We start from the raw sequence: 23,464 nt of genomic DNA on the forward strand, positions 1-23,464 counted from the left end.
CCGGTAAAACGTTACTTTTTTCTCATTGCTTTTTGAAAACAGTAGCGGGTAACGTGCTTACGTTACTTATTTTCAGTAACAGCTAACATAGTTACGTTACTCGTTAAAATATTCCCGAAACCGGAAAAAAGAACACTTAAAAATTTTCCGTGTCTAAAAATATTTTTTTTTATTTTTGCTAGGCGATTTATTATGCTGTCAGAAGACTGCACAATCAATATTTTGCTACAGTGTCACGTATATTTTAAATAAAGTTTAAAAAAAAACGCAACTGCTCATAACCGAAACCGAAACTGGACAGGAGTGGAAGAAGAAATATAGAGACGGGTAACGATACCCGAAAATCCCGTTGTCTGTGTTTTTTTTTTAATTTTTTCTTAAATTAACGTATCTGCGATTTTTTAGAATCCACAAAAAAATAGGTATTATATTTTCGTCCATTTCTAGTATTTAGTCTGCCTTCGTTAACCCACGACTTTGATTGTCTTTGCGATTGCGTCTAGACGGACCATAGAAAACGGCATGAGACTACGGAGGAGAGAGTGAGCGCGACTCAAACCGGCCAGTTCTAGATCGGCGTTTTGCGGGAGGGAAGAAAACGAATTTTGAGCCAAAAATTGTGTTCTGGGTAGTTGGGCCCCAATATGTCTAGGGTGACCACCTTCCTGCTAGCGAAAGGCGGGACAGATGGGGCAGGGGCGTGGAGGAAATTTAGTAACACGCACACCACGAACCGACGCCCTGTTATTGAATATCCTGTGCTGTTTATACACCTGCTAATTGTATTGCAGCAATTAAGTTCAAACAATTTTCACTCCCAGCGATTAAAATCGACTGTGGCAGAACTCAATCCATCAAATGGAAATAAGAAACAGTAAATATTTCTCGGGTTATTGTTTTCTGGCAACGCTTACTTTTATCAAGATGGTCATACACAAATTTTTAACATCATGTTCTTTTTCGACCGTTGTGAGTTGCAGGCCTCTTGCCTTGTGTGACTGTCTTCATTAAAAACAAAATTCACAGCAACCCTTTCGCATTGATACAGCGATTTAAAAAAATAATTACAATATTTTATATTTAAACTTTTGGCGAGCAATTTTTTTTTACAATATTTTTCCACCAAGGGGAGAGGCACAACAGAGAATGCACGTCGGATCTCCTGCAAGAACGACAGTCGCTTCCCGCAATGCTTGGATAGAAAATGGCGTACCATCGCGGTTCATACGATTACCAGCGACCTCCGCGATCCCCGTGCCCCATTGCTCGGCAGCACCCTTTATTCATATACCCTTAAAGGTCCTCGTGAGAGAATTACATAAAGGGGGGGGGGGGGGGGGGGGGGGGGCTGCATGGTTAAGTTTAATACAATAATTGCACAAACAAGGTAAAATAAATATACACGCATTATTACGAGTTGCGGAGTGAATTTTACGACTGAAATGCGAGACATTTTGAAGATTTGTGAATTTCTCGCGGGACGCGGGACACGAGCCCTCGATGCGGGACAGTCCCGCAAGTCGCGGGACGGGTGGTCACCCTAAATATGTCATGTGCAAATAAAACCTTGGCGAGCTTGGGTCACACGATCGAATGCTTTCGCAAAGTCTACTTGCGCCATTGCAACTTGATCAGCGTGAAGACTACACGTTTCTATCACCGTACGTGCTACGTGTATATTGGTTTCTATGAGTCGTCCCTTAATTCCGCAGGGCTGGTCACCTACAAGTTTGGACGTAAACGCACTGAAGGCCGTTTTCTAAGAACTATAAGTAATCTGTCTGCAACTTTCGATGTTTATGAGTTTTTTAGGAGCTTTACTTTTGGGGACGAGTGGGGGTTCGGGAACGAGTGGGGGCTTGGGAACGAAGTGGGGGGGAGGGGATTTATATGTAGAACTCCCGCAGTTTGTCCCCGAATATTCTTCCTAACAGCCCGACAGTATAACTTTCCAATCATGAAATTAGGGCAAGCGGTCCTTTGCGGCACACTACAGCAGTACACACAACGTTACTGCCGTTAAAATGTGATATGCATGAAATTAAAATATAAAAGCTCAATAATGTAATAATCGGGCTAGCAGAAACAACGTTGCACCCAGTGGCACCCCGCGACTGCGTTCACGTTTCGATTTCGTTTTCGTCATCACAAAATGCCACAAAACATGAGCGGAGTGTACGCTCATGTTTCCTACGCTTTATGACTGCCTATTTTGTAATACGTAATTTAAATAGCTTTTTTTTGTATCATATAACTAAACGTTTCTTGTTATAAAAAGTAAAGTCACGCGTTCACCGAAACAGCGGAAGCATGAACGAGTCTCCCTACAATGATTCCCGCGCAAACTCGAGTTGTTGGCTGTTGGCGCCAAAATATCCAGATCACGCGAGAGCTCCAGAGAACACTCCGTCTGAAGTGAACCAAAAGGGGAAATGGATTTCCTGATTGGTACGTGTACCTTTATTTTCTTTATTGGGACATTTCGTACCAAGTATTCGGTCCACTGAATACAGCACTGGCACGCTTTCGCGAAGTCGGATGCAGATACCGTTGCTTTCTCTACAGGGCGGCCGGTTCTGATGTCGTCGGCCAATGTTTCCGTATTGAGCGTCCAAATTGACACATTTTAAATTCTATCGCTTTGATGCGTGGTCGTATTCTGCGTATTGAAGCACCATAGCTGATGCTTTTGACGAATGCTAGGCGAATTCTGACAATCGGAGCCATCGGCGCTTTATTTTTCATATTTACGTAAACACAGTATCGACGAGCAATAAATCTTACCGCTTGCGATAATCGGTGTCCCGAATGAACACTTTTAACCACAGTTGGTTTTTGTAATACCCTTTTTAACTATTATATTCCGATATGCTTCCAAGGCGCGAGCGCTCGTTCGATCGGAGCAAAGCAATTTCGAAAGAAGTGCTCGCGCTCGCACGAACCACTGTCAAACTGTCGCTGCTTTCGCGTTCTATTCCAACCGCTAGCTTCACATTCTCCCGGAGTTCGAGCAGAATGCTCAAAAAATAAGGCTCATTATTGGCGCGCTTTATTTTTTTTATTTTTCATTTTTGATGTCCTTTGTTTTCTATTTAGGGTTTTTTTCCCACCTGACTTGCAAATGATATCAATATATGCGTTAGTAATTATATCTGATTTATTGTTATGTGTAAGCTTCACTTGTGAATTTTATTGTACATGGCGAGTGACCTGGCCCTCACCTTCGTAAATTCTTTGTGCTTATGTTCGCTTGTTTTCTGGTTGTGACTGTAGAAACCCTTTTTATGTTTTTTCGCATTCGTGTAATTCGCGCATATTTTTTTCGAATGTGTTCTCGCATCTTTCCGTGCCTCAAAGCGTACTTGTGGGTTATGGGCCCGTGCGTCCCCCTCATGTGTATTTATGACAAGCTGATTTCAGCAACCTTTATCTCATGAGTTTTGCCTCCACTGTCTGCCAATGTACGGGGGCCGAGGGCTTGTCAAGCTGCCACTTAGCAGCTTCTTCCGTCGGCCCTCACCATCAATGATAGAAAGTAAACCTATGAATATTTTATTACGATAGTTTATCCGGGCTGAAAAACATGGTTCTTTTTGCTCGGGAAGTTTCTGTAGAGTAAATTGGACAGTGTGAACCAATATTGCGACGTGGTAGCTTATACTACGGGGCCAGCTTCCGATCAGCAGCGGAGGCACATATTGCTAATGTTGAAAGAGACAAGGGAAAACTGGCAACAGCTCCGAATGGCATCCACACAAGAGCTCACCCACTCTTCGAGATGAACCCGTACAAGTTGCACTGGTAGGCTGAATTGTGTAAAGCACCGATCAATAATGCAGAACCTCTCGTGCATTTACGAATTTATCTAGCAATAAATGCTTCGGGCTGCATCAAGACAGACTAGCCTATAAACCTCTTTCAAACTTTCTTCTGGTAGTTTTGAAAACACTGTACTCCAGCATGTGTAAAAGTCACCACTGAGCCGACAAGTCTATTGTTAGGCAAGCTCCATCAGCCTGTGCTTCAGTCTTTCACATCCTAGCAAACTTCCAGTTGATAAAAATAATGGACAAAGCCCACCTTAACATGGCTGATCGAAACGTCTATGGAACATTTAACCACCAAATCTCCAGGCAAATGCAAAAAAAAAACAAAAAAAAACCAAGAAGCACAATATCTGTTAAAAGTTTTCCAATATTCTCAAAAACAAACTTGTCTCCTCCAAGACATTAGATCATACATCCAAAGGCCCTCGCTTAATCTCCAACTTTATTGTTCGTTTAGCATTTATGCTTTCTAGCACTGATGACATAAGCAAGCTCAACAGGCCTGCAAAAACAGTGCAACTGGAACTGCTTGGGACGCAAGTGGCGGTTCATGTTTGTGAACTGTAAAAGGGTCTACCGTAAAATACCGGGCAAGCGCCCACTCAAAATTTAAAAATAACCGCGAGGAAATGGGGGATGGGCGCTTGTCCGGTCATCAATTTTACGAATTTGGGAATGGGCGCTTAACGGACAGATGCGCAGTATTCTATGGTATACACACAATGTTGTGCACCTTGACCGGAAATGCCTATACGCACGACTCAGAGAGCTTGCTCCATTTAGTTCATCTAGTGGTGGATTTTGAGTTCCTGTCATCCTGCGATGATAGGAAATCTTTTTGCAGTAATACCTATAAAAGAAATATGTTGTCCGCAGTAGGGTGTCTGTCGTCAATATCGCCAAATGTTTGAAAAAGAATTTCGCCACCCGTAGTATCCGCTTCTGGGTCCCCTGCTTGTGAAGTGGGCACGTTGCCACAGAACTAAATTATGGCTTTCACAGTCCGTTTTACATACGGTATTTTTTACTAAGCGCGTAATCAAATCTGGAAGTCGCTGAAAGCTGGTGCGCTATTCACTGATGCGTGTTTACCCGAGCCCAAAGCTTGGGTAAACATGCTGTAAACCAGGCGAGACGTAAAATCCTACCCTGTCATAAGCTAGGCCAGACAAAAAAGTTTTGCGCCATGCGTGTAGTCCAGGGTGTCTAGTAACTGAGAAAACCGGGAATTTGCAGGGAAATTTTCATTACCTTGAAAAATCGGGGAATTGTCAGGGAAATCGCCAAAAAGCGAACCCAGTCAGGGAAAATGAGTTGGAAACGCCATCAAGTGCCCTGAGCGAGGACTTGTGGATTTGGGGCTGCTTAGAGCGGAGCGCGGGCTTTGCTCACCCGATGTAGGTTGTGCTACCCGATGCAAAGAGAACAGTCGACAAATCCAGTCCAAGCTATGCATTGGATTGGACTGGGTTGGATTGAGGGCGCTACGCTAGGCTAAATCCAGTTAGAGCTACTAGGTTTAGTAACAAATGGAAAAGCCGTAGACCCCAATCCAATCCAAGCCGAAAGTATCCGAAAGTGCATCTTGCGGCCATGTTGTCATTCGGTTATTGACGTGTGTGGTTGAGCGTCGTGTTTTCATCGTGTTTCCGGAAGTGGCCTCTTCACTGACGATGTCGGCGACATGAAAGCGCTCGTTTAATCCGGACTGGACGAACCCGAATATTTCGGAATAGGCAAGTTGGATTAAGCCCGTGCAAAATGATTCTCACTGTGCTCAATGCTCAATACCTTGTGTTGTAATCGTCTTATATATTTAACCGCCTCTAGAGTGGTCAGGGATTTTAACCTGAAATTGTCAAAGAAAACCTGGAAAAGTCAGGGAATTTCAAAACAGTAATTTGCTAGACACCCTGGTAGTCATTTCCGGTCGCGGTGCACAACATCATGCGTATGCCATTACTCATATATATAAGAGTGATTTCACGCGAATTGCATGGCCAAGACGGTGGCTGGAGGGGGGACTGAAAGTAGGTAATGCAGCCGAATGAATCGGCGCACACTGATAAAACGCCTTCCTTCAGATTCCCTCCCTCAAACACAGCTGCAGCATCAGTCGTACGGTCCGAGTGGGTCTCCTACCGATATAGACGGCACATCTGCACACGGGGTTAGAGATGCCCATGCTTACAGTGTCAACTGTTTGCATCTCCCTTCAAGCACCATCGACGTGATCAAAGCACTTTACCTTTCTCCGGGTTGAAGTGTTTCATTCTTTTTTCGCCACCCATACATTGGAACCACATGCTGGGGACGAGAGCAATCAAGAAAGGTCCTTTTGTGTTTGAAAGTTTTCCGCTTTCCTCCCCACACGCAGTGTACCTTGTTAGAACTTGTGGGGGCTCAATTCTCTTTTGTCTCCTTGGCATGTACATTGCTAGAAGTGCAACCTTGGGCACTTGCTGCTATGCCAATGGAGACGGGTGAACGCACGCCGCCCCTTCCCAGACAGTCCCCCCGTCTTTCCTCCCTTTTGGGCACAGTTGACACGTCTCCCAAGTTGGTCGAGGTTCCTGCCCGGTGTCATCGTCCCACTAGCCTTCTGGTCTCAATGCTTGTCAATAAATCTAACTTGTGCCATTTCCCTAAGGGCATAGTGAGCAGACGATGCGCTTTGTTGTCCTCTCGCGGCACCTATCGTGAAGGTGGCACTACGGGGTACGGTCATTGCTAACTTGGTCGTCTGTGAATACGTCCACCTTTACCTTTGGCGACTTTGTTGGTCTCATATTTTACAAGGAGAAAACTATGCCTCGAAATTTTACGGGTGAAACCCACCACCTCAAGGCATGTTCGGTCAAAATTTGAGCTTACTTCTATGTGTCGGTGCCAAGTTGTCTGGCTTTACAGCATACGAAGCACACCACTGGACACATTCGAAAGTGGGGTTGCTTTTTAACGAAACCACCTTCACAGAAATGCTTGCACCCGTCCATCTGTTGGTGCATTTTGCCGCTAAATTGAACGGAGATGGACGTCGGATAGGGTCACGATGGTGCTTGCAAGTTGACATTGTGTCGCTTAATGTCGTGTGACATGGGGTGCATCAATTTAAGTGCTGAATTTAACGGGAAAATTGATGTTGCATCACCCGACACTCGCGTGATGCCACTGCCACCACTAAAGTTAGCAGGGAAATGAAAGGAAAGCTGAAGCGGTTTTAAATATGAGGAAAAAAAAAAAACACTTTCACTTTGTTAGTTAGCCCCCAGCCATTACGAATATCATATTTGTTCGATCATCTTATGCGTGGATTAGCGAGAAAATCGCCTTCAAAGTAGTGCTAAAACCACGCCCCTCCGAGGTAGTGAGAAAGGGGAGAGAGCCCGTTGGTCGATGTCACGAAAGGACTGTTGGGGGACCTGCAGACCTTCCAAAACCGTCCGCGCTTCTTTTGTAGGCTGCTCATGCCCATGTTCACATCCGTCGCCGTTCTGCGGTTACATAGCGCTGGCTTTTATCCGTTGACCACTCGTGCTATTCATTCAATTGCCCGACTTATTTATTGTTTTCTTGTTTGTTCGCGGGTTTGCGGATTTTTCGTGGCACTGAAGCGGCTTACTTGTACTCCTGCATAGCCGTCGGTTTCACAAGCCAAGTTTGGCGCCGTTGCTCCTTCCGCTTGCTACCCCTTCCACGCTGATACCGACATGTCAGAGCTGTGGGTTCCCGCTATGCAAACAGAGCAGTTTGAACCTAACAAGCACACTCTGTACTGTTTGAACGTGTTTCAAACGGCGATTACGAAACCAATGCATGGGTTTCAGTGAAGAAGGCTCGTCTAAACCCGACGTTCTCCCGACCATCTTTGGACGTAAGGAGGCACCTTAGCATATCCAAAGGCACATGCAAAGAGGAGATGAAACTAGGGAGGAATTAGCAGTAGGCTGTTCTAGAGAAAGTTTAGCTCTTAAGCTATTAGTTGTAAGCCGTGTGCTGAAAAAACAAGAAAAAAAACTGCCAGCATGTAGCCAAAGGGATACATGCTGGCTGCTTTTTGCTAACCGTCTGATATTATTGTTTTTCTTTTGGTTTATTTCTGTTTCGCTGAAGTGACCATACTTCCCAGACCACTTTGGCTACCCAAGTTGTTTTTTTGTTTGTTTTGAACAACTCTGCTATTTAGTTACTTTGAAGAGGAGGGCATTCGTTGCAATAACTGGGCGTACAATTCATAATGTAACTTTCATGATTCAACAGTCGTACAAGGTTCATTCGAGTACTTGAAGGTTGCCCAGTTCCTGTAATTCTCTGCGAAGATACTTGGTTTGGGATAATCTAGTGTTTCGTGGAATGGTTCTTTTTGCCGTAAAAATGTGATTGGACAGACGATAATGCACGGTGGTGGTCTAATTTAGCCAACAAATCTTGAGACAGCTATCTGAATATACAGGCTCGGAAAGCTTTCGCCACTGTCACAAGGATTTCACGTGTACTTCTTTATTGTCGGTACCAAACATAGATGGCCGTTTGGTGCTATTACTTAAAAGAACACATAAAAATCTTTTTTTTTTTTTTTTTTTATTATTATTTGAAACGTTTGAAAATGATGCCGGGACATTGCACTCAATATTCAAAACTTGGGAATTCAGTATTTGTGAAGTAAAAAAAACAATTTCCAAATGCCGAATTCGAAGTTCTTGCGCGATCCGCACTGGTGCGTTGACATAAAATATTGCGGAGTCCTGAGAGTCGACTTTCTTTCACGACTCCGTGCTGTTGCCATCGCGACCTGATGCGAGGAGGAAAGGAGCAAGAGATGAGCGCGCCGGTGGGCCGAGAAAAACCGGTTTTATTCTGTGCAGGGGGCGGTGCCTCCTGCCCAGGCAGCATGTTTTCCGAGGGAGGATACAATTCTAGAAGGCGACATCACACCGGACTTCGATTTTTGGTATTTCAAAAAGAAGGGCCGTAGTGCGTTCGCAATTGCAATTAGAAATATGTTTTGCGATTGCCGTTATTAAATGTTATAGAAATGTCGCCTACAAAGCTTCTAAATTTTATGATTTTTGACGTCACGAATCGAAAGCAGCGAGGAGGCGAAGAGCGGGAGAGGAAAGCAACAAAAATAAAAAGGTGTGCGCGCATGCATGGGAAATTTGTTCTTTTGCGATGCGTTTTTTTTGCGTGTCTGTGACTACAACTTGCATCGTTTTAGACAATAAAAAAAATACAACCCTTGGGGTGTCAGCAGCTCTTTAAGATCGAGGCTTGGGCAAGTTGGCTATTCATCCATTACCTTTATGTCGCAATTACTCGTGTAGTCTAATACTGCAATCAGACATGCACCCGAAATGACATCTTTGCTAAAGGCCTTTGGGGTTTTCAAATGACATTACATATGAGCCGTTTGCTGGGGGAGGCCAACTTTACACACACAAGGACATCATGCTGGCAAGACGGCGACACGGCCTCGTCTCGGGGGAAGCTCTCCTGTTGCCCGAGGAAGGGCTCTTTTGCTATACCGTCAGTGAAAAATGCAGGCTATGTTGCGGCTATGCTGCGTTGCTATGCTTTGGCACAGGCGGCTCCTCACGACTCTTCGCACCACTGAGGGGGCCATTTTTCTGCTCTGTCTACAGCTGGAACCGGTACTTCGTCGTGCAAAGGGTACTCTGGACACCTTCGGGATCCGCCGAAAGATCTAAAAAAATCGGAAGCCGAGCCCGATTTACAAGAGCTAGAAGTACCGGCTACTTTCACGAGCGACGGTACAACCGAGAATCAAGATTGTCCTTTCGTAACGTAGTGGTGCATCATGCGCGACCAGCCAATGGCGTGCTGCTGCAGCGATCGGTTCCGTTTTTTTTCAATCTTTTTGGGATTTGGTGATTATTTTGTGTCAAATGGTTGTGATACTTAGACTCAGCAGGCACAAACACGTCAAAATCAACCATTAACTCATTTTTTTCTAATAGCTCTTCAACTTCCTTTTAATAGCAATATGTTTTTTTTCATTCCCCAAAGCCACTGTTAGTATCTTCCAAACAGGTTTACACTATAGCTCTTTAAATATGGCAATAAATGAAAAAGTAGCTGCTACTTCTTTTTACTTTTTACGTCAGGATACCCAATTATGAGGTTCAGCTGACTCCTAGACCTTTTTCAGAACTAAGAGCCATTTAGCAGCAGTCTCAAAAGTTGCAATATTTCTGCACTAACAGTGGCAATAGAAGAACAAGATCAGTTTGTTTTAACAAAAATTAAAGGAAGATCCATTGGTGGATCTTTAGAGAATGCATGAGCATGACCGTTTGGAAATGCTACACGCGTCCCTCTTTAGGAAACGCTAATAGTGACCACGTAACAAAGCCAAATAGAGGGTGCAAAAGAGAAAGCCAAAACAGAAAAGTGAAAAAATCAGCGCGAAGGGGGACGTATGTGATGTTTCCCAGAGGTTGTGCAAACGCATTCTCTAAGTATCCACCGATGGATCTTTCTTTAATCATTTTTTCTCGCTTTTTCGAGAAAAGGATATAGTTTTCAATGCCGCCAAGCACCGGCGCCACATGTTGGGGCGGTACGCGGATTTGCACTTGGTTCGCCGGTGTGTGGATAACAAAATCCTGGCATTGTTTTTATAAAGCGACCTGTCGCCGCAAATTCGGCTCAGCAAGAATAGAAAGGTCAAGCACAAAGTGCTAATTCCGTGGACCGAAATGGCGACCTCACGGGGAACTTGGCGCTACTTTCTCAGGATCCGGTGACTTAAGGCTATCGTTCTGCACAGGGTGGGTAAGCTGGCTTTTGAAAAGGCTCCATTCAGCAGTTCAAGCGAGTGTCGTGGAGTCGGGCGACCCTGGAGCCTTCCGTGGCTTTAGGAAGAATGGAGTGCCCACGATGCAGAGGCACGTCGCGTAATCGAAACAATAAATCTCGTTTTCAGATTCTGTAGTGGAAACGACGATCACAACCGCGGCGTCTCCGCCGACGCCGGTACAGACGCTGGTGTTCTTCGACCTGGAGACAACGAGCCTGCCGAGGGCCGGCCAGCGGGTGGGCATCACGGAGCTGGCCCTGGTGGCCGTGGACCGGGCCCACTTCGAGAAGCAAGTGAAGCCCACCTTCAGGGTGCTCAACAAGCTCACCCTCTGCATCCGCCCGGAGGTCTACCTCGAGCCGATGGCCGCCCAGAAATCAGGTCTCTCCTCGCTGCCCCCCAGCCGCAAAAGGGGGGAATAGATAGCCCGGAGCTCACTCTTTTAGCTTGCGCTATGCTCGCGTTTAAACTGGTACTAATTTCCCCTTTCTTTTTAAGTACCTGGTTGCGAGACAAACTTCTCCAAAAAAAGAAAAAAACATTTTAGCTTAGTATTCACCCTGGGAGACTCATTTGAGCGATTCTGAAGCTCGCTTGGTTTTCGGGGTCGACGTCCAAAATGGAAACGTGTTTCAGAATCGTTCCCAACTCAAAACGTATCTCGCGACAAAATTATTGGGCTAAAAATCTTTTCCCGGGCTGAAGTATATTTTTTGCCATATCCTTAAAAAAAATCAAAATGTCCATAGCACAGTCTATTTTCTTCGTCTTTCTTAAAAATTATTTTAGGAGTGTCCAGTGTCCCTTTAAAGTAAAACGGAATCGCAGATGCTTTTTATGACTGTGGGCTGACTGCCCACTCTTGCAAAGTCTAAATATCCTCAACTTCCCTGTGCAAGGGTTTCGCTTATGTGAAAATTGGCAATCAGAGGCTCTACTTTTGACGAAGATAAAACGATGCAATATTTTTTTAATGGAATATTACGAGTATGCAAAGGAGGGTGAATCCTACAAATTTTAAAAAGAAAAAATGTTTTTTTTTTTTAATTGCACATTGAAGTTGCGAAACTTTTCAATTTCGGATATGTTTGAAGCGCTGTAAATAATTTGAAATATAAACTAGAGCAGCAATTTATTTTTCGATAAGAGACACTTGTATGAAGGCCATACGAAAAAGTTTCAAATATCATCAACACATAACGAGATGAGGAGTCACAATGTTAAAGCAGCGAAATTTGTGAATTTTTTGCACGATATCAGACGGAAGAAATGTGAAGTTGCCGCAGAGCATGGCATCCCAGCCAGCAAGCTTCCAACAATCTTGAAATCAAAGGACGCCAGTGTGACCCCTTCGCGGACTTTTCCATGAATTGTTAAAAATTTCAGTGCGTGGACACGTAAAATCGATACCGTGGTAGTTCTCACGATGCTGCTGTGTTAAGACTGTATTTACCGAATGAAATGTCAGAAAAATGACTTTCTTGATTTTACAAAGTTCCCGATTTAACAAAGTAATTCGCAGCTCCCCTTGACTTTGCTAGATCGAGTTTTGACGGTATATAGACTTTGTAAAGTAGGTTGGGGACATCTATGAACCGTAGAAAAGCAGCGTGAGACACTGCTTTAGTTTCAGTTAGAAGCATGCCCATTATGTCTTTTAAAAACATAACCTGGAGGCTGTGTTTGAGTGCTATTTGGGCTTAGAAAGATTTGTATAAATAAACCGACGAAGGCGTCAAAGCTGTTTATAAAGGTGTTTTAGGTGGTGTCATACTCAAATGACATGAGTGTGGGTTCTGGTGAGACACGGAAACCTAAAAGTACTTTTTTTCTTCACGTGCACAGGGAGGAGAACTGTAAATATTGTCTTGTTAACGCCACTACTTGCAGGTGGTACCACACGCTCGGATCTGCCGGATCTGCTTTCGGCTGTTCATTTCAAAGACGCTACTTGGTTTATTGTCTCACGGGATCTGCTGGGTCTGTCATGGATGAAAAAAGAATAAAACAATTAAAACGGGGACAACACAACCACATCTTTCAAAAAAGATGTGGTTGTGTTGTCCCTGTTTTAATTGTTTTATTCTTTCTTCATCCACGACTTAAACCAACACGCTCTTCTCCCAAGCATGCTGGGTCTGCTTTCGGGTGTTTATCTTAAAGAGGCTCTTTGGTTTAATGTTGCACTGTCGCAGACCTCTATGGTATGGGCCATTGGCCTTTCTGCGGCGTTGCGACTGCCTCGAGCCGGAATAAATATTATTATTAGTAGTAGTAGTATAGCGCTGTCAATGACATGTTTCTTGCCACTTTCTTCCCTGTGCATAGCAACAAATGAAACTTTCACAACTACTTGTTTTTTTGTTTTTTTCTTTATTAAAACACTTCTGAAATTTGAGTAGATACGATAAATGCACGACCTAAAGACACTGAAAAGTGTCATTGCACTCGGTTCATTGGTTTATTTATGATTCTCTTTTTGCTCGAATGGTGGTCGGAAACACTCTGTAGTTGGATGCATCTAGGTACTTGCAACAACTAAGCAAGATCCTGATTACTTGTCAAATACACAACTGCTTGAGGGTGTGCTGTGATTTGCTGGCCTGTGGCGATCGAGGCAGGGCTTAAGGCAATGACAGCGTGTGGCGTTAATCTTGACGCTGAATCACTGAATTTATTTTTGCTAACGTGATTTTGAGCAATAACTGAAATGGAGCTAAGTTGCAACTTACTAAAAAAAATGCAGTAAGGCCTTAGTTTCGGAAATTTCATTGTAACTTTCTAGGTAATTAGTTGCTCAAGCTGTAATTAATTGTTACTTTTTCACTTATTTTTGTAACATACTAATTTATTACTTTACAAATTGCTTGCCTGGCATATCTTTTTTTTTTTTTAATTTTCTGAAAATTGTGCATTGCACAAATAAAAGTGGTTCAAAGGATGTTCATGATAGACTCAATCGGTGCTTGCAAGCATTCCTTTTCGAGGGTGAGGCTTTTTGCCTTCGTTTTGTCAAGCACAACAAGTTTGTTTTTGGGTAGATCGTAAAATCTCTTCAGGAGGGTCATCATTAGGCTTTCGCCAGAGTGCAAGCCTTCTCCTTCCATTGGACCGTGGAAGTGCGTGAAAACGACATCTTGTTGGAGATAAATGCGGGAAGAGATTACCCGCTGCAATGCAGGATCCGAAGTTATGTTTATACCGCAGGTTTGTTTCAAAAGCGCTCGGACACGAAAGGAGGCATCTTTGAGCGAGTGGAGCCCCCGTAAAGGACCTTTACCCCGAAATCAGAAAATGTACTGCGAAGTTGGGGCTGGTGTTCTACCGACCAAACACACGGACTCCTATTGGAAGCCGGGCACACTGGCTTCCAACAGGCGCCGTGGAAACTCCGGCACTGCGGCCCCGTCATCCAGGAGGTGTCAGAGAGCCGTCAGCCAGAGCCCGAGGCCAAGAGCAAACCCGATTTTCGACTCGAGAGTTACCGAAACAAACGGCGAGCGAGGGACGGCTGCAAGTCCCTTGGAACAAAGAGTTACTCGAACGGATCGAATCGTCCCCGCCCGACTGCGCCTGCTAAGGCAGAGGCTCGCTACTCCAGGGAATTCGTTACGCAGCTCCAGGTCGGCAATCCTGGATAAACTCCCCTCCCACGGTCGCCTGCCCCCGGGGGGTAAAAACGGAATGTGGCCAATCGTAAGCGCCGACGCTGGCGGTCCCGAGGGAAAGAACGAGAAAGAGGGGGACGCCAGAGGCCAAAAAGAAAGCGGGCGACAGGCCGGGCGTTTTCGTTTTGCCACGACTCCAAGTTTTTAGAGTGCTCGTCGACTTCTTTTTTCTTATACGATGCTCGACGCGGCGCTTTTTATGAAGTGCAAAATGAAGCTAAAAAACAGTAAGCACAGACCTTACAAGTGATGTTTTCCTGCTTCTTTGCATATACAGTGCAATCCATTTATAATGATACCATATATAACGATGTACTGCTTATAACGATCAGTTTCTAGAATTTCTAGACTAGAAATGCTCAGTTTCTAATCCAGATACAACGATAATCCTTTATAACGATTGAATTTTTGGGTTTTCTCATTATTGTTATGAGTAGATTGCACTGTATTAAAGCGTCGCCAGTCATCCGGGCTTGTCGAAACCATTGACTGGACCACGGACGTCCCTGTCCATGGCCCGCCGTTCCATAGTGGCCACGACGCGTGGTACCTTTCCCTCTCGACTATTATGTTAACTCTATGGGTGCCTTCCCCCGCTCCCAGGCATGAGCGAGGCCCTGCTGGGAAACCAGCGGCTGTTCCGGGAGGCCGTGCCCTCCCTGCGTGCCTTCCTGGCCTCCCTCCCGGCCCCGGTCTGCCTCCTGGCCCACAACGGGGACTACTTCGACTTCCCCATCCTTAGGGTGAGCTCACGCAGGGTCCGTCACCCCATCCACCCAGGACTGCAATGGTCCCTCCTGGATAGGCCAAAATTGCTGTCACTCTTGCAGATCCGATGATGCTTAAAATAAGTTCTTATTAGGGATTTTGCGAAACTGCCGACGTTCAAGTTTGAGAGGTTTAGAAAATTTCTAACCTCGTTATGATTTGAATTTGAAGAGTTTGCTACTTCGGAATACGCTGGGATTCCAATTAAAAAAACTTAGATGTTGAGGTGCTTGAAACTTCAGGTTCGAAAATTTGGAATTTATTTACAAATCAAGTTAGAAACCTGTGGAAATGGAGCATGCTGGTTAAGTTACAATGTTAGAGAGGAATAACATAGAGGACGGTTTTTGTCCTCTATGTTATTTTCCTTTAACACCACAAGTTAGAAAACTTTGAAGATTTAACATTTAAATTCGAGGTCTTTGGATCTTACGCACGATAATTGAATTGCGCTGTTTCCAATACAGCTTTTGCAGATTCACCAGAGAAACTATGCCCCACTGTGCAACAAAGTTCACTAAAAACGTTGCACATTTTTTTTATTTCGTAATGACTCCGTCTTTTCAATACCGTGCCAGACATACTTACTGTACTACCAGTGCTACCCATTATTTGTCGGAACTCATTGAGCGAGCGTTGAACTGGGTGAACACTTCGGCAAAAAGCTTTGCGGCAGTCCGCTGAACACCCTTCCCACCTCTGTAAACTGGCAGCATTCTGATCAAAAGCCACCTATCGTAAAATACCGAGCAAGCGCCCACTCAAAATAAGAAGAAAATCGTAAAAATCGGGGAATGGGCGCTTGTTAGGTCATTAATTTTACCTGTATATGTACTGTGCATATTTATTCAGATGTTGCAAAATTTTGATGTGGGTGCTTAGTATGCAACGAGCGGACACTTAAAAATTTACGGTAGATGCGATGCTGGCATGAAACAACAAAATATAAGGCCCCCAGGCTTCCCGAGTACTTCATTTGCTGCGGGCGTTTATTTCCGGAGGATGTACCATTGGATGGAGAGAACACTGTACACAAGGGCGCTGGCACAGCACCCGACTCGGTTTAAGGTTGAAGAGCATGCGACCAGACTGAACTCGGGTGTATGAACGTTGGACCACTGCGGCATCGGGAATCAAACTCTTCAATTACACGGTCGCCAAAAGCGTAAAGAAAGTGCCAAGTTCGTTGTCGCATGTTGGCGTCGCTTCCTGAGCGTGCCTTTCTAAAACCTCCCGCTTACACGGTTTTTACTCGGGGAAATTTGCCGCGAGATGTTCGCAACCAAGGTTTCTTTAATTAAATATGCGTTCAGAGTGCACCGTAGTGTTCCAGTCCACCTTTAAGGCTGCTGTTACTGTTTTTATGGCTCTATCGCTTTTATCGAATTACCGCTTATATAGAATTTTTTGGCCTTCCCGTTGACTTTGTTATAATGAGGGATTACCGCAGTTGAAGCCTTTTCGCAGACATCACTTTTCCAGGCCTTCTTCGAGATAAGCTCGGGTTTTCCGGAAGCAGAATGCTTATACAATAAGCTCTTCTGCCCTGAAGAGCTTATTTCAGCCAGGGATTTCTGCAGGGAAGGTAATCGTCTTAGCGCTCCCCTCTCCTGGGCCTCTCCTAGTTGGAGCAAGGTAAAATGTGGAGAGGGTATAGGAAATGAGGAGGCGGGCAAAAGTGAAAAACGCAAAGTGTATGTCAGCTTTACCGTGTAATTTGCAGAATCCCCAAGTTTGCGAAATGTTAATTGGTGGGTGCTTCTGCGGTATTTTACGGTAGGTCGGATGCGGGATAGCAGCCCCACGACCGGAAGGTTCGTGAGCAAAGTCAATACCTGTGTTACTCGCTGCCTGTTTGTTCCAAGGAATGTGGCATGTCACTCCACCAAACCAAACAGTGCGGTGACTAAGTGGGGTGACTGTTTGATGCCCAACCTCGGTTGTAGCCTGCCAAGAATGAGATACTGTAAAACCCTCAATGTTAGCGAGCCCTCAATTTTCGCGAATTTCACGAATTAAAGAATTCGCAAAATATAAGGGCGCGCGAAAATTTCGGTCCTTAAGGTTTTCAACACAGGCGTCTGGAATTTGCGAAATTTAGTGGTCGCAATTATGTCATCTGTGACCGATTCGCGAAGAATAGGGGCCGCGAAAATAAAGGGTTTTACAGTAGTCTCGACTAAACGTAACATCAATGTTCTATTTGCAGAAATGAAAATATTGTAACAAAACTCGAATGCACACAGCTGGCAATGTAACAAGGGTCACGAGCAAGAGAGAACAATTTTACAAAGACAATCAACTAGTTACCCAGGAGCAAAACAATGTCATACAACCGGGGCTCTGTGACGGACCGTTGACCGGGAGATGAAGTTGCGGCAACCCTCCAGGATAAGGTATTCCGGAGGAGCAGTCGTCCCAGTTTTCAAAGCGATGTCAGCTGAGGCTTGCCCTCGAAACTCGGACGGCAGTCGTTGATTTCTTCGGACGAATGACGGACAGAGCGTCGTTCGTCCGAACGACGCTTTGTTTGTCCGAACAACGTGTGGAATCTAGATCTAGAAATATACCTACCTATACACGTTTTCTCCTCAAGAAAAAGGAAGTTCTGTGCATTGTTCGTACGCTGCGCGAAGTAGTTCTTACAGAATTTAGTTGTCGGAGGAAGAAGAGATGCTTTTAGCGTTTGAAGCGTGTACATCTTGATAAGGTAGCATATATCTAATCTAAAATGCATTTCCATATATCTTAATTATCTACATAAAGGGTGAAATTAGCAATTCTCTGCGAGGAGCCGGACTTTTTTTTACTACGGTTTTTGAGGTGAAAACGGGTATAGAAATAATGAGAGCTCCGGCTCCGGTAGCTATGCTATGCCATGGCACCGTGGGCTTTGCTTCGCACGTGCAGCCACCGGCCCAGGGGAGAGGACGATTTGTCTGCACTGCAGAAGGTTTTTTTCGTTCGTTCTTTCCTTCTGCCTTCTCGAGTGAGTCTTAGTGCAGCGAAAGGTGCAGACAGACGCCGTACTGACCTGCTGTCCAGAGCATGACATGCAGTAGCGTTTGTCTTGGCTTTCTGGGTCACTGAGGCTAAGGCTGCAGTGGGTCTACTAAGACTGAATCCGAGAGTTTGAAAAAAAAAAACAATAACTTCCCACAATGCAGACTGTCTTCCCCTCTGCAGGACGACGCTTGCGCGACTTCGCTCGCCACATTGACACGCCGTTTTGCGACAGCTTGTCACAGCATTGCGTTGAGTGTTGGGATACCCAAGAAGCACGACGCAAAATATCCTAGAGCGCAGCATGCCGCATTAGGGTGCAAGGCGAGAACTATGTGTGTCGACCGGCGATGCAGCCGAGAAATATAATACTTACGTTGTCGTCCTATGCTTGCCAAGTGTTGATCCATCGATCTACAGTGTGCATTGATCACGTGTGCCAATTTATTTTGGCACACGTGATACAGTGTGCCAAAATAAATTATGACTGCGTAAATAATCGTGTAAAGATGTAGTAAAGCTACGCTCTTGTTTTCTTTGTCTGACTAGTTGAATAGCATTATTGAAGCACACGTGTTACTTTCACTCATTGGCGGACCTGGATTGGGCTCGGGCCGCACCCCCCAGTCCGATTCAGACTTGCAAAGGTGCAGGCCCGCACATGAAGGCCCAATTTCAGGTGGGCCCGTGCTGTGCTCTAGGAGAGGCACCCACTACGTCATCTATCGCTTCGACGGTATGGGGCTCACATGTCATCTTGTCGAACTTTTGCATTCAATTACGACTGCTGGCGGTGCATTTTTGTTTACAGTTTCAGCTTCCTGCGGCGCATAGTTCATTTATGTGCCAAGAAACGAGGTTCTTTTATCTCGCAATCACCCGGTACCTCAATCGCCTTGCGAGATCTCATGAAATTGTCCTTGCGGTATTGTGAGTTGTAATAAGCAGTGATGGAAGTGCTGTGCCATTTGCGCGCGCCATGAAGGGAAGTCTGCTACATCTTGCGCCAAAATGCCATTTTCTGAGAATTGCGCCGCAGCTGCGCCGAGATAGGCTTACAGCAAGAAATATATATATTTCGTTATTGGTGGACCCTATCATTCAGAGAAGTAAAAGGGAAAAAAACATTGTACAAACATGAATTTCAAAGCGTCTCTACTCACCGCATAGTTTGTTCCGTTTTAGGTCAGAGTACAGCCGAAGGCTCGAACACATCAGACAACCACAAACGCACGCTAAAAGTGCAAGTCACGGGACATTCGCTGCTCTTGATTGGTATAGCCGATGAAAGAACACGTACACGAACACGGAAGTGACGAATGCCACGATGTCGTGCTTTGATGCGCTGGCAGGTCGATCGCCGACATCGACTAAATTTCCAGACGATATCGTCGATGCCAGGAACTAAGAGTTCCCGATAAAACTTTTGCAAAATCGTAGGATGGCTGATTCCGGCTACTCTTGCAAAAAAGAACCAGGGTCTTGTAGTCCTGATAAGATCATTTGATCCTCATGTCTGCCACATGCCCCCATGCCGTGGCTACAGAGTACCGTGGCACTTGCACAGCTTGCGTCAACCCTCAGCGCCTCTTACCAGCGTGCGCACGTCGAGCTTCCCCGCTTTGCACCAAGGTGCTAGGAGCAGCGGCTGACCCGGGAGAGCGCCTGGCTTAGCGTGATAGGCACACAAATTATGCTCAAGATTATTACGGGACGACCTTCTTTGTCCTAATTGTAAATTATAATCTCTAATTTAAAAAAAGAAAACAGATAAAGAGAGAAGGGACCACGAGTCTATATATATTTGAATAAATACGCTAGTCACGGTAATTTCCGAGCAGCTGTCTATCGAGAGAGCAGCAAACTTTAACGTAACTCTGGTTCCTACACCGCTAAAGAGCACTGTCACATTTAAAGCACGAGTGCAGCCTTTCATACTAATTTCGGGTGGTATTTTTTTGCAGCTTATAATATTAGAGTATAGAGTTTGGTGGGCTCATTAAATTTACAGGGTGCACTTCTGTTGGTAGACGTGTTAGCGGATATGCCGCTAAACGGCGCCAAAATCTGCACCAATTGCTGCATTGATTTGGTGCTGCAGGGGTGAAGAAGCCTCGACCGAGATATGCTTTTCCATCCCTTCGGAGTGTTAAAGCCGTCTGTGATGGAGCAAAGCGACATTGCCCGAGCTTCTTCATGTTATATCGGATGCCCAGGAAGTTGCATTTTCTGACGTAACTATTGACTCAAATGAAAACTGTTGACAAATGTAGAACTGAAAATAAACGTTTAATGAGACAAACTTTAAGTGAAAGGTATCACACATCCTGCGTCCGTGAAGAAACGGCGACTGTCCCAAAGCAGCCCATTACCGTTGAATGAGCTAGAACTTTCTAAAAAAAATGCAGAATTAAAAAGAAAGAGGAAAGGTTTTCATCCGTGTGCCAGCTGCGTGCGTTGCAGACTGCATGCACGCGGCTCCCATCACCAATTACACCCGCTCTTAAGCAGAATGGCGGTGCTGATAAGACGATCGAGGAACGAAGTGTCTGTGCTCTGGGCATAGCTTCTTTAGCAACACTGACTGGCGCCCCCATGGAGCAGTCGCTCGAGCCGAGTCTCGAAGTCTCGCTTGGTCGCCCCCCGACCCGACCGCGAGCCCGCTTCCCCTCCTTCCGCAGGACGAGCTGCGTCACGCGGGAGAGGGGGACCTGGGCCTGCCAGGCCTCCTGTGCTGCGACACCATCAAGGCCCTGCGGCAGATCGTGCAGGCCGCGCCCCCACCCAAGAAGAAGGTCAAGGGGGCGGGCCCCTACTCTCTGGACATGCTGTACAAGCGCTTCTGCGGCCGCCGCTCCAACGCCCACCAGGCGGAGCAGGACTGCGTGGACCTGCTCAAGGTGTGCCACCACCACCGCCTTCCCTTCCTGGCGTACCTGGAGGCCAACCGGGTGCCCTTCCTCGCGGCAGAGCCCGTGCGGCGCTGAGGCTGCCCTGCCTCAACGAGCCTCGGACCGGTGCTTTTGGTGTCTTGGAGACGACTTTCAACAAATTAGGGTATAGGGAGGTAAAAGCGCTGGTCAGCAACGCATTCCAGACACCGTATGGTTTCGGTGAGAGGTATCGGTTAATTTGTGAATGGCGTGCCTCCTCTTGCGAGCTTCCAAGTGGGGCTCGTCCGTGCCGGCTTTGCCGTGCAGCATTCACGTTTTTGTACGTTTGCAAATTTCTGCCCGGTGCACGCCGCGTGGAAGAAAGACTCGTGCCGTGCTCGCCTGGCAGGGTGACGTTGATGCGACGTCGGAAGACGCCCGAGACCCGTTTTTGTGGTGTGGGTTCGCGTTGGGCCAATGATCGATTTGTGATGACACGTTGCGTAAAGTCATTTCGGGTCGTGTTTGGCGGGAATGGAACGGTTGATGTAAAAGGTAACTCCGCTCAATTCTGAAGATTTTGGGATAATGAGCGATTTCGCATTAAAAAGCCCCAATAAAAGACACTACATTGTTTGCTTCGCGAAAAATGGGATATATTTATTTAAATCTAATTTAAAATGCCAGCAGAATTTAAAACCGAAACTTCAGCTCCGTCTTTTCAACATTGGCCTTGGGCCGCCAAGAACATGGCTATGACATGGGACGAGATGTCGCGTGATCCTCTATGCAACGACGGGCAGGATTGGGGCAGGCATGTTGCCAGGCGCAGGTGTTTTCTGCACCGCACTCCTCACCACGTTTTGGTGTCTACGATGTCTGCACAACTGCGGCGAAAGTCCACGCACATAGTGTCCATAGTGTGGACGAAACTTTGAGCAACAATAATTGCGAACGGCGAGATGACAACGGTAGTTGTGACGCGGGAAACGGCGGTACCACTGCGGGGTCTCCCAAGAAGCGCAGGCGCGTTACGCCAGTCACGTGGACACCGTTTGGCACAGAGAGGAAACAATGCTGACGTCACCCGTTACGCTTGCGCGGAGAAGTAAGAACAAGCAAAAGGGGGCAATGGTGATGACGTTTAGTGCAATGTTGGCTTCGCCGCACCGTAGCTTTGACTGCGCTGTTGGTTGCACCTCATGTCTGATTTCGGCAACTTAGCAAGTTGCAAAGTTTGCCAGACCATTTAAGAAACATTTAGACAGAACTATGTCGTAATATTTGACGTATGGTCTTCCTAGGTGGTACTGAAGAGGACTGCATTGTTTCTTCAAAAACAGAAATTAAGCGGAGTTGCCCTTTAATCGTTGCGATGACGAGAATTGATTGGTGCGCGTGTGGTCGTGAGTAAAACAATCACGGAAGGATGTCCCTCTTGGTTCTGTGCTCTGAGCACGAGCAGGGTCTTTGATGGTGCTTTGGCTGTGCGTGCGTCTATGTTGCTCGGGGCCGAGGCGGTAGAGAGAGATGTAGCTTAAAAAGAAGACTCTTGTCTGACTCGGTGGCTGAAGATTCCTCGGCTTTTTGTGAACTGCCAATCAATCTGACATTGAGAATGACTCACTTCAACTCGAGGGAGTGTTTTTGTGTTGATGTGGTTACGAAAATTTTACTGATCGTTCGCTGGTTCTGGGTGCGTAGTATTGCCAAACTGGTAACTTTCCTTCCACAGAATGTTAGTGTTTCCCAAAAAAAACTATTGGATGCATTATTTCTTTCAGTATAGTGCCAACAACAAATAAAGCTGTCTTTCTATCGGGGATCAACTATCGAAGTCGGTGCCCCGCTGTTTAAACCGTGGGGACTATCAATGAAGATTATAGAGTGCTGTCCTGAGCTCCTCGCCTTGTATCGCCAGTGCACTATTAGTCGCTTATGACTAGACTGCAGCAGATTGTAAGTCTACTTTTGTACTCATCTCAGCTTGCAATGAAAAAGCATCGCTGCGCAGCAAAAATCCATTGCTTCGTTTTTTTTCACTATCCTTTTTATTTTAGAAGTTCTTCTATCAGTAGTAATGGCAGCATAAGCATTCCACACTTTCTTGTTAGTCATCTATTGTGCCACTGCTTTTCTTTTGTACAAGTACATTTTTGTATTGACTTTCATTTCTGAGATGAATTAAATGCCCTCATCAAAGTCTGGTTCTGTTTCCATGTGGCTGTATGACTGCGTTCACCACCTAGCACAACTGAAAGTTTGTCTGCCACGTGGTGTGCATGTTGCAATAAAGTCGAGGTCATTCAACATTAAGCATAGATTTGCTGTACTCATAGCGCAAATTTTTTTTTTTTTTTTTTTCGTATTTTTAAAGCAGAGAGCACTGGGCCCAACACTATTTGTTCAGGAACGAGATTTGTGAAAGTTAATGGTCTAGCGACTAAGTTTAGGATTTAATAGATGTTATCACCATCGTCATGAGCACAGGGTCTATTCTCAGAG

At 45.6% G+C, this 23,464-nt stretch overlaps 1 protein-coding gene across 1 annotated transcript; it reads left to right on the plus strand.

Annotated features, from left to right (window-relative positions):
- The first annotated feature begins 2,316 nt into the window (after positions 1–2,316).
- On the plus strand, positions 2,317–23,166 carry LOC8030866 (three-prime repair exonuclease 1). The gene is made up of 4 exons (XM_029967135.4): positions 2,317–2,448; positions 10,774–11,028; positions 14,919–15,058; positions 20,768–23,166. Exons 1-4 carry the CDS (start codon positions 2,433–2,435, stop codon positions 21,071–21,073), a joined length of 717 nt encoding a protein of 238 aa, XP_029822995.3. The 5' UTR covers positions 2,317–2,432; the 3' UTR covers positions 21,074–23,166.
- Positions 23,167–23,464: the final 298 nt, after the last annotated feature.

This window comes from Ixodes scapularis, unplaced genomic scaffold, assembly GCF_016920785.2.
Source record: "Ixodes scapularis isolate PalLabHiFi unplaced genomic scaffold, ASM1692078v2 PGA_scaffold3__209_contigs__length_174095766, whole genome shotgun sequence".
Classification (NCBI taxonomy): Eukaryota; Metazoa; Arthropoda; class Arachnida; order Ixodida; family Ixodidae; genus Ixodes; species Ixodes scapularis.